Here is a 15,000-nt window from a genome sequence, read left to right as displayed (position 1 = left end):
CACAAACAGTCTTACGAAGAGAAAAGAAGACAGTCATGCACACACAAATAAATGTGTACTGAAACAGAGAAAGTGCATCAAGACAAATCACAGTGACACTTCAGTTTAGTAATGAAATTGTTGATAGTGCAGTCTGTGTGAAGTTGCATGCTTCTAGCCTAAATGTTTATTGTCCCTTTATAAGTCCAGTGTCCAGTTCCTGATATTGCATACATATTTAACACTTACCCAGATTAGTCCTAAAGGCAAAATATAGGTGCATATTCTGTACCAACTTAGATGACAGTTGCAGCTGGTTATGCTTGTGTGTGTTCATATTGCCAGTAACATTGATAAAAGCACTTAAGAAAGCCACACGTGTGTACAAGACTGTGTTAACTATAAAACTCCCAGATCATCGTCTGCAGGAAGAGGCGTCAAGGCCAGAGGAGTTTTAGAGTTAACACTAAACGCCTTTTCTTTCTACCTGCCTTCACCATGCTTCAAAGTTTACCACTTCTCATACGAGTGACCCCTAAGATTAATAATTACTTGACATGCTTTTTATAAATGGTCACAGCTATTTGGAAGGACTTCTGTAAAAAAAAAGGACATTATAAAATCTTGTAAGATAAAAAAAATAGCGATTTTGAAAGCGTCCTCTAACCAAGGACACCATGCAATCCCATCATATGTTGGGCTACTTTCTAGTGAATAATACTAAAGAGGTTGCACTGCATTCTGGATTTAAAAAAACACTACTTAAACATCAATAATCAAGTATAGACAATATAGACAATGTACATCACCAAAATGTTTGCCTGGTTCAACTGAGATATGGTCTGGAGACCGCCTACTGAATAGGCTCGTTCGTGACGACGCAGAAAGATTTTTGCTAGGCAGTGGACATGCACACTTTGCCAGTTTTATGCATTGTGGTTAGAACATTCTAACCAAAGTGCATCAAACTGGCAAAGTGTGCATGCCCACTGCCTAGCAAAAATCTTTCTGCTTCGTCACGAACGAGCTTAATGTCTTGTAGGAGAGGTGTGGCTTACGATTGCCAATGGCCATTTATTTGCTGCAGATGTAGTCCTATCAAGGACTACGAGGATTGTCGAGGAATGCGCCTCATCATCTTTCCACCCCCCCCCCTCTCTCTCTCAGATTGGCTCTCTAGCTCAGGCTAGCGTTTTGGGAGGAGCTTCCACGCGGTCGGAACGATTGTGCAAAGCAGCATGACATCTCCCAGGCTACTAAGATGACACTCTTCTTGTTCTTGTTCTAGGCTGGCTTGCACTGAGACGGTGCAGCCCAAACGAACACGTGAATGTGAATGGTTTGTGATAATAAGCTGTAACTGTAGTTTTGCTCATTTCACTAGTAAAAATCCACAGAGGAAAGCATGCAACTGCAGTGATACGTACAGTAACTGTAGCCTACTAAAGGACATATTGATGCTAACACACTTACAATTCAAGCATGTACAAATAAAAGTGCCTATGAGGAGGATGGGTTACATTTGAAGCAAGGTGAAAGTCAAAGAGAAGAGGAAAGACAGCACAAAGCGTGTAGACACCAGGGACAGTGAGGGAGTGAAGGTTTGTCGACCAAGAAAATAGCACAGTGAGTCTCATTCATACATACATACTCACAGTCATAATATGTGCGCACACACAAACATTCAAGCACGCACACGCACACGCACACAGACACACACACACACACACACACACACACACACACACACACACACACACACACACACACACACACACACACACACACACACACACACACACACACACACACACATACTAAATTTGAGTTGGCCTGGAGGAGGATGAACTTAATCCCAACCCCTGGATTTTACCACTCTTCTGATTAAAGTGTCTTTTTTGTCCATTGTCAAATGGTTAATCTTGGCCTTAGCAAAATAATTGGTATACTAAACTGACTAAACTGAAATCATTACAACTCTAGTTCAACTCCCAGTTCAATTTCCACTGTTAGGGATGCTATACTCATAATTGTTTGGCATGTGCAATTGTGGGTTAAAGTGGCATAATAGCAATCTAAGTGCTTTTAGAAACACTGTGTTAACTGCCCACATTATTTTTGGATGTTTAAAAGCTAAGCTAAAATCAAATCAGTCTGTTAGCACATCCACAAAAATCATTTTTTTCAGGAACTGCATCATTTGGATAAGAAATATTGCAGTGAACTATTTCACTACATCAGTACATCCCTACATTATATGACACATTAGAAGGACCATGAATGGGTGTTTTAGGGGTGGAAGGGAACAACTAAAAGCTAAGTTAAAGTCAGTCTGTTAGCACATACACTGTAAATATTTTCTATCTAGGAACTCTTTCACTACCCAACAAAACATCTATTAGACTTCATTGTAAGGGAGACCAGGATGGCGGGTTTCAGGTGGGTGGGGGAGGGCGGTGACGGGGCATGTTACCTGGCTATGACAAACAGCACACAACTGACACCCAAGTAAGCCAGCAGAATATACATCCAGATATCGGGCGAGAGCGGGTTGAGGAAGGAGAAGACTCCCGGGTTGGTGCCGTTGGGCTTGCGGTAGAGAATACTTATCCCCAGCGTCATGAAGGGCTTGGAGAAGTCGATGACCTTCTCCCGCACGTAGGTGATGGCCAATGGAGCGACTGCAAGATCAGCTTTCTGTCAACACACAAGAGCCGGAGCCAGGGGGAGGAAGAGCAAGGAGGAAGGAGGAAGGGAAAAGGGGAGGAGGGGGTGGAGGAAGAGGGATGGAGGCCGTAAGTCAAGCGAGCAGCAAACATTTAGAGGCAATCAAATTAAGAAAACAGAGCCTTTCTACACCACGGAGTCTGTCCGGCAGCACTTGAGGAGAAATTTAAAGCCTGTCCACTCCTGCCACACACACACACACACACACAATAACACACACACACACACACACACACACACACACACACACACACACACACACACACACACACACACACACACACACACACACACACACACACACACACACACACACACACACACACACACACACCTTCTCCCTCTTCTTCTCCCTGCTAACTTTTTCTCTCTCTTAACAACCTACACTACAGAGGTATTTCGTTTCGATCACCGCATCCAATCATTCCTCGCTCGCTTTCTTTCTCTTACTCCCTCTGTCATTCTCTCTGTGTCTGTGGTTTTCCGCTCTCCTCTGGAGATGTTGTTCTCCCCTATTTGTTCATTCTTCAACATTGCTCTGAGAAAGGTTGATATTGCAGCCAGTGATTTCCCAGAGCTGTGAATAGGCTATGATGTCTTTAGTGATACACACAGTTTCTGGGGAAAAAATGGAGGAAAAGGCTTCGGGTAATGATGGACAGCGAGTGGGGGTTGATTGTACTCCACACACACACACAAAGATACGCACACAAACATGCACACGCGCGTACACACGCAAATACAGCGCGCGCGCACACACACACACGCAAACATACACACACGCACACATACACATACACATACACACAGAGAGAGAGAGAGAGAGAGAGAGAGAGAGAGAGAGAGAGAGAGAGATAGAGGGAGATCAAAAACAATAACGACTCTCTAAATTAAAAAGAAATTGAATAACTAAGTGGGCAAAACCATATCATGGACACATGTAAGTCATGCGTGGCTAACCTTCACAAACTCCTACGATGGTGTAGGTGTGTCCCATGTGCTGTCCCCCAGTTTCAAGCTTCTATTCCATATATTTTCCTCTACATTTTCATTTTGACAGAAAGCAGAATCAGGTATCATGTTGCGGTGACCTTCCCCAACCACACTCTAGGGCTGTAAAGTGGTCTGCCGTTGATAAATGTCCGGCACAATTTGGGGCTTGCGACGTTAAACGCTTGCATCAATGTCAACTGGACAATTCTTCACAGGAATACCCTATTGCTTGTCCTACTAGGGCCCAACATCCATCACGTCCAGACGGAATGAGTTTCAACTTGTCTGCCGGGCCGGCTTCACTCGCCGTCCAGTGGCAAACGGCCCTCTGCATGGTCACATAATGTTTAATGGGCAATAATAAGCATATCGGTTATTTCCACCCGACTCCCGTCGGGCGAGCCTGAGACGGCGGACTACACAAATGGGATTGGGCAAATTATCTGTAATTATTCTCAGGAGGGGTTCAAAATTAAAAGGCTTCCTACATCACAGCAGCCTTTCTCTCTTCATTTCGTTACCCTTTCTATTTATCTCATTCTATTACTCTCTCTCTCGTTCTCTGTTTCTCTCTCTCTCTCTCTCTCCTTTCAACGCAGTGTGCATTCTTGAAAAATATTGGCTCACCGATGTATGGCTAGTAGATAGTGTTCCATCTTTTTTTCCTTCCTGCTGTCTTTATATGTCTCAGGGTTTTCCGCGAAAGATGACAACATCCACCTCCACTTACACATAACTATGCTGAGATATTCTTACCCAGACTTGGGCTTGTGTGACGGTAAGCATAGAAATATCCTTATCATCTGCCCATTACACATAAAAGGGAGTCTGGGCCAATTACAGAACATTTCACCATTCAGTTCACAGGAAGAGAGAGGGGAAAAATATGTATGAGGCTGTGTGCGTATGTAAGTGCGAGTGTATATGCGAGTATATGTGTGTGTGTGTGTGTGTGTGTGTGTGTGTGTGTGTGTGTGTGTGTGTGTGTGTGTGTGTGTGTGTGTGTGTGTGTGTGTGTGTGTGTGTGTGTGTGTGAGTACGTGTACATGTACATGTGTGTGTGTGTCTGCAGGCAAGCACACACATGAGTGAGTGAGAGAGAGAGAGAAATAGAGAGAGACAGAGGGAAAGAGCGAGAGAGAGGGAGCAGCAGAAAGAGATAGAGAGGAAGAATCATAGACAAACATGTTGGTATGGCGAATGCTTTATTTTAATCAAGTATTGGGACACACTGTTTTGTTTTCCGCAAAAACAGACCTTCAAGAGAAATCCTCGACAAAATAACAGTCGTAAAGACAGAAAGAGAGGGCGTACTTGATTTAACACTCATTAATTGGAGAGAGAGAGAGAGAGAGAGAGAGAGAGAGAGAGAGAGAGAGAGAGAGGTGACATTGCTTCGTCAGGGCAGCTGTGAGGTTCTCGTGTCCGCCATAATGAGGTCAGCTATTGAGTAGTGGGTGAGAGGAGAGAGAGAGAGAGAGAGAGAGAGAGAGAGAGAGAGAGAGAGAGAGAGAGAGAGAGAGAGAGAGATCTGTGCATCAGTTGTGCTATCGGGCTGTTATATTGTCTGTCAGGCTTAATGAGAGAGTCCGTGGGCAGCAATTGTGTGTGTGTGTGTGTATGTGTGTGTGTATGTGTGCGTGTGCGTGCTTGTGTGCGTGTGTGTGTGTATGCGGTTGTGTGCGTATGTGTGTGTGTGTGTGTGTGTGTATGTGTATGTGCGTGTGTGCGTGTGCGTGCTTGGGTGCGTGTGTGTGTGTCTTTAACAAGCTCTACAGGGGAAACAAGACATGCCTGAGTTACCCAGTTTCAGCCGGTCTCGTTTTGGCCCTTCCATACCTCCATACTCACGCGCACACACACAGACACACACACACACACACACACACACACACACACACACACACACACACACACACACACACACACACACACACACACACACACACACACACACACACACACACACACACATACACACACACACACACACACACACACACACACACACTCACACAACCCACCACAGAGCACAGAGACACACATACACATACACACACACACACACACACACACACACACACACACACACACACACACACACACACACACACACACACACACACACACACACACACACACACACACACGCATCCCCATACACCCTTAAAAGAGATTGGTTAAAAAAATGACTAATCTCGTTGGTTGAGGCAATATTGGTCAAATTAACTGTGACATTGGTAACTATTAAACAAACAAATTGGTTATCTAACAACTAATATCATTGGTTAAGAACAAATTGGTTGATTTAACAAAGATATTGGTTAACTTTAATAACAGATTGGTTGAAAAATGACTAATATCATTGGTTAAGCAAATGTTAACTAAGAGATTGGTAACTGACGCAGGTCTGACGCTCAACGTCAAGTACGTAACTCTGCTTCTCAATTTTCTGACAAAGCCGCCATCTTGGTGCTGCAGGAAAGCCGTTTGAAATATTGGTGAAATTCAAACACTTTGTGAGGTAAGTTTGTTTATTTTCAATGTTTCGTTAATAATTTGAAGACAATGCTAAATATACAGTGAATAATTTCTTGTTCAGGATGGTAATTTGCAATGAATTTGTCTTCAGACCATACCTCCGCTAACAGGCCACTATTATAACTACCGGTATGCTAACTTAGTCCTAGGTTGTTTTCACAACTTTGTTGGAAAGTTTGTGTTTTGTTAGGAACAAACTCTACGAAATTTACAATATATATTTGCTCCAAAAGAGCTATAAAACTTGTCCAGTGGTGCCAAAACACCCATGTCAGAGTCAAGACCTAGCTAAATGTCCGCTAGCAACATAGCTATCAGTGGTTTCTGGAGGAGGGCCGAAGGGAGTGCTTCCCCGCCGGCCAGAGATTGTTTGCGCCGGCCTCTTCACCTGAAAGAGCTAGCGCTGCATGATGAGGTGGTTCCAACGGTTAAATCATGTTGCCTTTGTTGAGGGATGTTTGAAATAGCCCGATGTATTCATAACTGAATATTGGTTTCTTGTTAGAAACGAACACATTTTGAATATAATTTTGTTCTGAAGTTACAACATGCCAAGTTAGTGTTGTAAGCCTGTTGGCGCCAAAGTTAAGAGCTAGCTAAATGTCCGCTAGCAACATTAGAGCTAGCCAAACTGAATAATGAATCTCTTGTCCGCTAGCAACATTAGCTAGCTAAAGTCTTTTTTTTTTGTTAGAAACGAACTCCCTTTGAGTATAATTATGCTCTGAAGATATCCAGTTAATGTACTTGAGCCAAAGTAAAACACAAATACCAGAGAGAAGAGCTAGCTAGAAGTTCGTTAGCAACATCAGCTTATCTTTTAGCTGACTCAGAAGCTTGAAGTAGCCACAACTTATGCCTGATTTTTATTGTTAGAAACGAACTCATTTTGACTATACACTTGCTCTGAAGTATGTTTTAACACATGTGCCTTTCCCTGTTCGTTGTGTAAAGGAAGTGAGTAAGTAAACTGATTCTGAACTTGTTATTGTGCACACAGTGTGCTGTTTTGTCCCATTCTGTTACTGCCAACTCTGTGGGCTGTTCTCTCTGTTCAGGGAGAAACCACTGTCAGCCATCAGATCGTGTTCTTTTCAATAAATAGGCATTACCTATTTGACAGATTTCTCCTGAAATAATGAGCCCAGAAGCACCCAGACGTATGTGTAGGGTGCTTAATTTTTGGCTTGATCAAAGATGCCTAATTTGTATGGTTACTGCAATAAATATTTAGATTTCTTTGCCCATCCTTTTGGATCTACTAGTAGGCCTAGTGATTTTAGATGTCTTAACAAGTGGGCTATGCATCAGATTTCATTTCAAGTGATGAGTAAAATATCCAGAAAGATATGTAATCTGTTCTTTTTGCCCTCTAGCTTAGCACACTGAATTCTTTGAGCCATCTGGTGTCAATCCGTGTGGGAAAATGATAAATGAAAACAATTTAAGAAATGCATCTTATAGATGTTTCATATTGTAGGCCTATTCAGCCTATTGTGTCATGGTGGTGTTATCATTTTTCAAACTTTATTTTTGTGTAATAATTAGGCATATTGATACATAATCATGTTCATGTTTTGTGCTGTCTTGCTTTGCAGATGACAGAATATTGCTGAAGGATCCTGCATGGAAGCTGGCTGATTACACGGAGTGATTCCTCTGGTGTGCTGTACCTCAGAGAAATAAACACTGTTGCAAGAGGTGAGTTTAAGTTTATAAAGTCACACAAAACCTATCCATGTATTTTTAAAAAGTCAAAGTTCTAACTTGCTCTGTATTTCATGCTGTCAATATGAGATGCATACTAATGTTGTGTGTTATTATTGCAGCTGAGAAGATGGCCAAGATATCCTTATTGCTGGATGGTAGCTCTGGTCGTAGTGGACCATATCTGCAAATGCTTCTGAACATTGACAGAATTTCTAAAGGTTAGCAACCATTCACAGATGTACACCACATGTATGTGTGTTTCAAATGTCTTAACAGTTTGAAGCACACACTGTTAATCAGAGATGCGTCCTGTTCATGCCGTGTGTTATTTTGAGAGGATAGTTAAGGAATAATGGCAGCTGCCTGGTTACAGTACATTGATCCCCTTTGTAGCACCATGTCTAAAAATTAGGGGTGGGCATAGATTATTTTTTTAATCTAGATTAATCTCACTGTAATTATGAAATTAATCTAGATTAATCTAGATTAATCTATATCAAAATGGCTCATTCAGAATAGGCACGGTAGCGAAATAATGCCGAAAAATGCTTGGGGTTTCTTAAGACAGATGGCGGATTAGGCCAGAGCTCATCTCTTTTTTCAAAAATGCATCTCATCTTCAAAAAATGGTCATGTTGGTGATGAAAAAAAATCACTGCAATAGGCTATTAGTAAAGTGTGTTGAATATGTTAGGAAGCATTTACAGTTATAATATACTGAAATTTCAAAATAAACAGCGCTGTAAGTCGAAGAGGCAAATACAGATAAATCTATCAAACATTAAGGCTATTTAAACAAAATTACCTCAACAATTCATTATTTCTAATGGGGAGAGAGAGAGAGAGAGAGAGAGAGAATCTGCCACTGACTGTTAAAAAGAGTGGCAGCTCCTTTAAGAGAGGGAGGAGCTCTGTGCGCAACAGGCACAGCAGAAGCACAGGCACTGGCCCACAGCGATTTGGCCAAACCAGAGAAATTAGAATACGGCCAAACCTGACAGTTGTTCTCAGAGTTATGTCAGAGAGTTACAACTCGAAATGAATTCAGTTTGCAAAAAAAAATCAAGCGCGACAACCGCGAGTTTTATTACCGTCTGTTGTATCTTACTGAGTCGCAAATGCGCGACCCCAACACAATTACACAAACATTCAGCGAGAGTAGATATTGACAGTTTCAGTTTGAAACTCTTCAAAATGCATATTGCACGGAATGTTTTGCAATTATGGCATAGGCAAGATTTCTGGAGGTTGTTTATGTGTTCCATGCAATGCATGAGGAAATGTAGGCTATTATATGTCGGGCTGGTACTCGCACACAATAATGTCTCTCTATGCTTCACCTCAAACAATAACGTCTCTTTGGTCTACCGCTTATGCAAAAAACACTCAAACAACACCTACCACGGCAGAGAGATTAATGTTTTCAGCATGAAAACGCTGTTCATATTTAGTAGGTCTGCTGAAGCAACAGGTGGACAGGAGAAGCGACTGGAGCGTCTGTCAATCAAACGCCATGGCGACGCGCATACCCAAAATCCAAACCCATATTTTGAGAATAGATTAACGTGCGATATTTTCTTTATCGTGCGACAAGAGTCTCACATTATCGCAGCACGTTAACGCCGATAACGGCCCACCACTACTAGAAATGCTGAGAAAAATCAGTTTGTAAATGTAAGCATTTTATTTATAAATCTGCACCAAATGTGTGTTTCTAAATGTCTACTATCGAACAGTCTGAATAACACACTCATACATGACATGACCAATATGTTATGTGCTCGGAGCGACAGTTTACAAACGCACCCTTAGTGCCTTCTGCTGTTAGGCCAATGACACTGAGCCCACCGTTTCATTGATTGGAGTATTTGGGTTACATTTTGTCAATTTGTTGTATTTTCCAGGATCGTTGAGGACTCCTCCTCTATGCGTGACATCTTAGATTAGATTTAGATTTAGATTTAATTTCAAGTGATGAGTAAAATATCCTCCAGTTTAGCACACTGAATTCTTTGAGCCATCTGTTGTCAATCCGTCTGGGAAAATGATCAATGATATAAAACAAACAAACAAAAAAAAACATTTTACAGGTATACAGACATATATCTTTTAGATGTTTCATACTCTAGACCTATTCATCATCATATTGTGTCGTGGTGGTGACGGTGTTATCATTTTTCATTATTTTCTTGTAATAATTAGGCCTATAAATGCATAATCATGTTCATGTTTTGTGCTGTCATGCTTTGCAGATGACTGAGAATATTACTGAAGGATCCTACATGGAAGCTGTCTGATTACACGGAGTGATTCCTCTGGTGTGGTGTACCTCAGAGAAAATAAACACTGTTGCAAGAGGTGAGTTTAAGTTCATGAATTCACACAAAACCAATCCATGTATTTTATAAAAGTCAAAGTGCTAAACATGCTATGTATTTCATGCTGTCAATATGAGATGCAAATTAATGTTGTGTGTTGTGTGTTAATGTTGTGTGCAGCTGAGAAGATGGTGGATGGTTGCTCTCTGGTCGTACTTGAGCCCCCTGGACCATGTCTGCAAATGCTTCTGAACATTGACAGAATTTCTAAAGGTTAGCAACCATTCACAAATGTACACCACATGTATGTGTGTTTCAAATGTCTTAACAGTTTGAACCACACACTGTTAATCAGATATGCATCCGGTTCATCTTTTGTGTTATTTTGAGAGGATAGGTCGCCAGCGACCCTATTCACTTGCTGAAAATGCTTAAATACATCATAACAACATTGCTATGACATTACATAGAGCCATAACGCTGCACTACAGGGTTAAGGATGGCAGCTGCCTGGTTACAGTACATTGATCCCCTTTGTAGCACCATGTCTAAAAATACTGAAAAAATGTACCGGTAAGAAAATTTTAATAAATCTGCACCAAATGTGTGTTTCAAATGTCTACTATCTAACAGTCTGAATAACACACTCGTACACAGTGGTGGACAAAGTAAAAGTACTTTTGTGGTGTAATTACAACAGTAGCACATGATATTACATAGCTGTTACACCGTTTGCTCCAGTATACCTACCTATTGAGATAGACTGTGTTATTACTGAAAAACAATAAAAACCTAACAAGAACCCACCACAAACTCAATCCAACCTGTGCAGAATCAGCTCATCGTGAGACAAGTACATTGGTCTACTTTTTACTCAGATAAGTTACCTTTGTTGGAAAGAAACTGTTTAAAAAAAAATTTTTTTACTTTGTCCACCACTGCTCATACATGACATTACCAATTGTTGTGTGCTCAGAGCGGCAGTTTACAAACGCACCCTTGGTGCCTTCTGCTGTTAGGCCTATGACACTGAGCCCACCGTTTCATTGATTGGAGTATTTGGGTTACATTTTCTCAATTTGTTGTATTTTTCAGGATCGCTGAGGACTCCCCCTCCATGCGTGACATCTTTGAGAAATTTCCACGCTTTCTGGAGATGCCAAGTTTGGTACGTCTGCCAGACATTTTTTTAACCTTTATTTAGAAAGAACAAGTCACGATATAGTTGTGTGCATTGTTGATTTTGGCTATACTTGGTGTTAATTAAGCTTCCAGATACTGCATGATTTATACCGTTCACTCAGTAGAGTAAAGCTTTCTATATAACCTGTTAAAACAGGGCGTTATAAATTTTGTGGTTACCAGAATGGCAATTACTGAGTCGCAGTGCATTACTAAAGGCCCTATGTTATGTCATAGTAGAGTAGTACTGGCAATTAACCTTTCAATGACTATTACAGCATGTTTCAGATGGTATGGCGTGCATTATGGGGCTAAGCACCATTGATGTCTCTCTCTCTTTCTCTCTCTCTCTCAAATCTTAAAAATTCTTTCAGACTGGAACCAACTTTGCATCCCTCGGCACTGACACTGAGAAGGTTTCAAGGACCCCACTACTAGGAGGCGAGAGTTTGACACAGCATTGTCATCACTGCCATGGATGACAACGTAATCATTCCTGTTGCTGATTGCCTGACTTGCGCAGTGACAAGCTTTTCATGCTCTACTGGGTGTGTAACTTGGCATATCCACCACAGTTTAACTCTGTTTTTGCCTCTTTTGAATATGTGTACGATATAACCATCTCAACCAACAAGTGGGCCAAGGTACTGGAACATTTCTCACTTCAAGTTGCTCTGTAGTCACTGGACATTTTTTTAAACATCTACGCAGACACCACCACTCCACACCATGTGTATTTTAATTACTTCTGATTCCACTGACATGCAGACTACATCCTATGCAAATTCAGGTAATTTACCTGGTACTGGAGAAACAGCATTGTATGCCATTCTAAGTGATACTTGCCTCGTTGTTTTGCAAAAATGTACTGTTCTTGTGTTGTCAAGTACAACCTTAACGTTTTGTAAGTAAGTAATAGTCACAGGATATGCATGCATTTGTAATTTGAATTTTCGTTGAAAACGGCTCACCAAGCATAAAATGTTACCTCTGCTTTTGATTTTTCTTTTTTTTTTAAATGTCCCTTAATACCAGCCTGTCTTTTTGTTGTGTCCACACAACTTTACCATCATCAGTGTTGGGAAGGAACAGATTGCTGTAAGTTACTGTATCCCCATCCTTTCAGATCAGTGCTTTAAAGCCTTTTGAAATTAAATTGTTAATAAACTTTGTGAAAACAAACTCAAATCTTGGTTATTGGTTATGATTGATATAGCTTTGAAACTGTTAATTTGGAGTGAAGTAATTGCAGTGTCCATCTAACCAAGCAAATCGGTTAAAATTTTAACCAATATCTGTGTCGGACACATATTAATCGAACAAATTGGTCAAAACAACCATTGGGGGATTGGTACATTTTTGACTTATAAAGATTGGTTAAACATAACCAATCTATTGGTCAAAACAACCGATTTGGAATTGGTTAGTTTTTTAACCGATCTAGATTGGTTGAAATTTTAACTAAAGTCTAATCGGTTATTTTGACTAATATTTTTCTCGGACACATATTAATCGAACAGATCGGTTAAAAACTACTAATTTTTTGTTTATTTTAACCAATCTTTTTTAAGAGTGTATCTAGTCATTGTGGTCTAAAAGGTGAACATTTTAAAAATTAAAATGGGAGACCAAATAACAAACAAACAAACAAATCAGACTAACCAGGCTTGATACAGGTATATTTTATACTGTTATCTGCCATATTTAGTGGCGATGCTACAATGACTGATACCCTGGGTGGTGCACCCGGCTCCCACCGTGGCCCTGGCCCCAGCAGAAAAAAATCCCAAACATGGCGGTTTGTCAGGCTTCCAATACATCAATCCCATGTTACTATTGCAATAGAATGGTAACAGTGCAGAAATAACAATAGTGTTAATTGGAGTTTTTCGCGACAGCCTTGGGGCGGAGTTTCACAATGGAACAACCCCCTCACAGGGTCCCTCCCCAGGTAATATCCCGGTCGGCCCGTCCCTAGAATCGCTGCTGCCCATACTGTACATGTACTGTCACATGGAAATCATACATCACCTATGGCAGTGGTTCCCAACCTATGGGTCAGGACCCAACCTATGGGTCGCCAAAGATCCACAGTGGGTCGCGAAGCCCTCTTGATTTTAAGGGGTTTAAATTTCATAACATATATAGCCAATGTTGAATAAATTTAAAAGCATTTAAACTACAATAGAAGCAACAAAATGTAAGTGATACATTTAACATTTGTTCTTTATTTGACTGAAGACGAATTGAGGAATAAATTGATAACTAATGAGTTTTCGCATGAAGCAGAATATCATGTGACTGATGCTCACGCGATTGGGTCACCAAAGCTTACAATGGTAAAAATATGGGTCCCTGAAGAAAAAGGTTGGGAACCACTGACCTATGGTAATATCATGTAAGGCTATCTGTGTTAAATGATGGCTTATGAATGGCTTTGGTTCACTGCCATGCAGGTAATGAGATCAAGTGTCACACTTCACTTTCATTACGGCGGTAATTGAGAGCAGGAATGGGGAAGGTGTGAATTTGGTTCACACATGTCTAAAGAAAGAGGACGTCTGCTAATCTGAATTTAAAACCTCCACCGAGGAGGTTCCTGGAACTGGTTACGCCAAGGAGGTTGCAAGTTTTTTGGTTGCGTTCATTTTTTGTCTGTTAGTCTGTTTGTTAGCTGGATAACTCAAAAAGTTATGAACGGATTTTGCTGAAATTTTGTTTAGTTGTTAGAAATGACGAAAGGAAGAAGCAATTACATTTTGGTGGCCATCCGGATCCAAGATTAAGAAGAAAAAAAAAATCCTCTTCACCATTGCGGGATAGGGCAAATTTTGACATCCCAAGTCAGAAACAAGTCAGAAAGGCTTGGAAAAAAGAGGACGTAACATAGTCAAATGTTCTATCAAAAGTTTAGTGATGATCGGATGTGGATTTCGGATGTGGTGGGAATATACGTAGAAAATGTGTATGGGCAAAGGATTCCACAGCGTGTAGATGTTATGGCGTCAATGACCCCATGGCCTTGGCAGAGGTTTGCATTGTCTGAGTAGCTATATTTTCATTGGATGGATTGGATGTGAAAGAGTTATGTGTGTGTTTATTAGGATTATTAGGTTCTGTGTGTGTATGAGTTAGAGATGCACCGGATCCTGATTTTTAGGATCCTGCCGGATACCGGATCCACTGCTTAAGATCCTGCCGGATCCAGAACCGGATATCGGATCCTAAGAAAGGGTTGAAACACATAGCCTACTCGCACATGTGGGCCCTTTTTATTACGTTGGCTCAAACAATTTTTTAGACTCATTGGCTTACTGCCACACTGCCTGCACTGGCCGCTTCCAAAGGGCTTTCACTCCATGCTGCAATTGGGGTTGTGAAAGACTGACTGAAAAACCTAAGCTAGAGATGCACCGGATCCTGATTTTTAGGTAACTACCGGATACCGAATACACTGCTTAAGATCCTGCCGGATCCGGATACTGTGAAAAACCCTACTATCCTGCCGGATCTGGAACCGGATCTTGGATCCTGTGCATCTCTAGTATGA

General features: G+C 41.1%; 1 protein-coding gene and 1 long non-coding RNA gene across 2 annotated transcripts in view; one reads left to right on the top strand and one right to left on the bottom strand.

Annotated features, from left to right (window-relative positions):
- grik2 (glutamate receptor, ionotropic, kainate 2) overlaps positions 1-15,000 on the bottom strand; it is a 362,912-nt gene that overhangs the window by 82,740 nt on the left and 265,172 nt on the right. Inside the window, exon 11 of the mRNA XM_063199025.1 lies at positions 2,453-2,676. Coding sequence (XP_063055095.1) covers positions 2,453-2,676 — 224 coding nt within the window. The remainder of the gene's footprint in view (positions 1-2,452; positions 2,677-15,000) is intronic.
- Positions 10,461-12,632, top strand: LOC134449202 (uncharacterized). Its single transcript, XR_010034915.1, has 3 exons — positions 10,461-10,541; positions 11,364-11,436; positions 11,825-12,632. It is a non-coding gene; the product is annotated as an uncharacterized LOC134449202 (long non-coding RNA).

The sequence above is a fragment of the Engraulis encrasicolus genome, chromosome 5 (genome assembly GCF_034702125.1).
Source record: "Engraulis encrasicolus isolate BLACKSEA-1 chromosome 5, IST_EnEncr_1.0, whole genome shotgun sequence".
Classification (NCBI taxonomy): domain Eukaryota; kingdom Metazoa; phylum Chordata; class Actinopteri; order Clupeiformes; family Engraulidae; genus Engraulis; species Engraulis encrasicolus.
The sequence above is the reverse complement of the archived record's forward strand: the minus strand, read 5'-3'. Positions and strand labels throughout refer to the sequence as shown.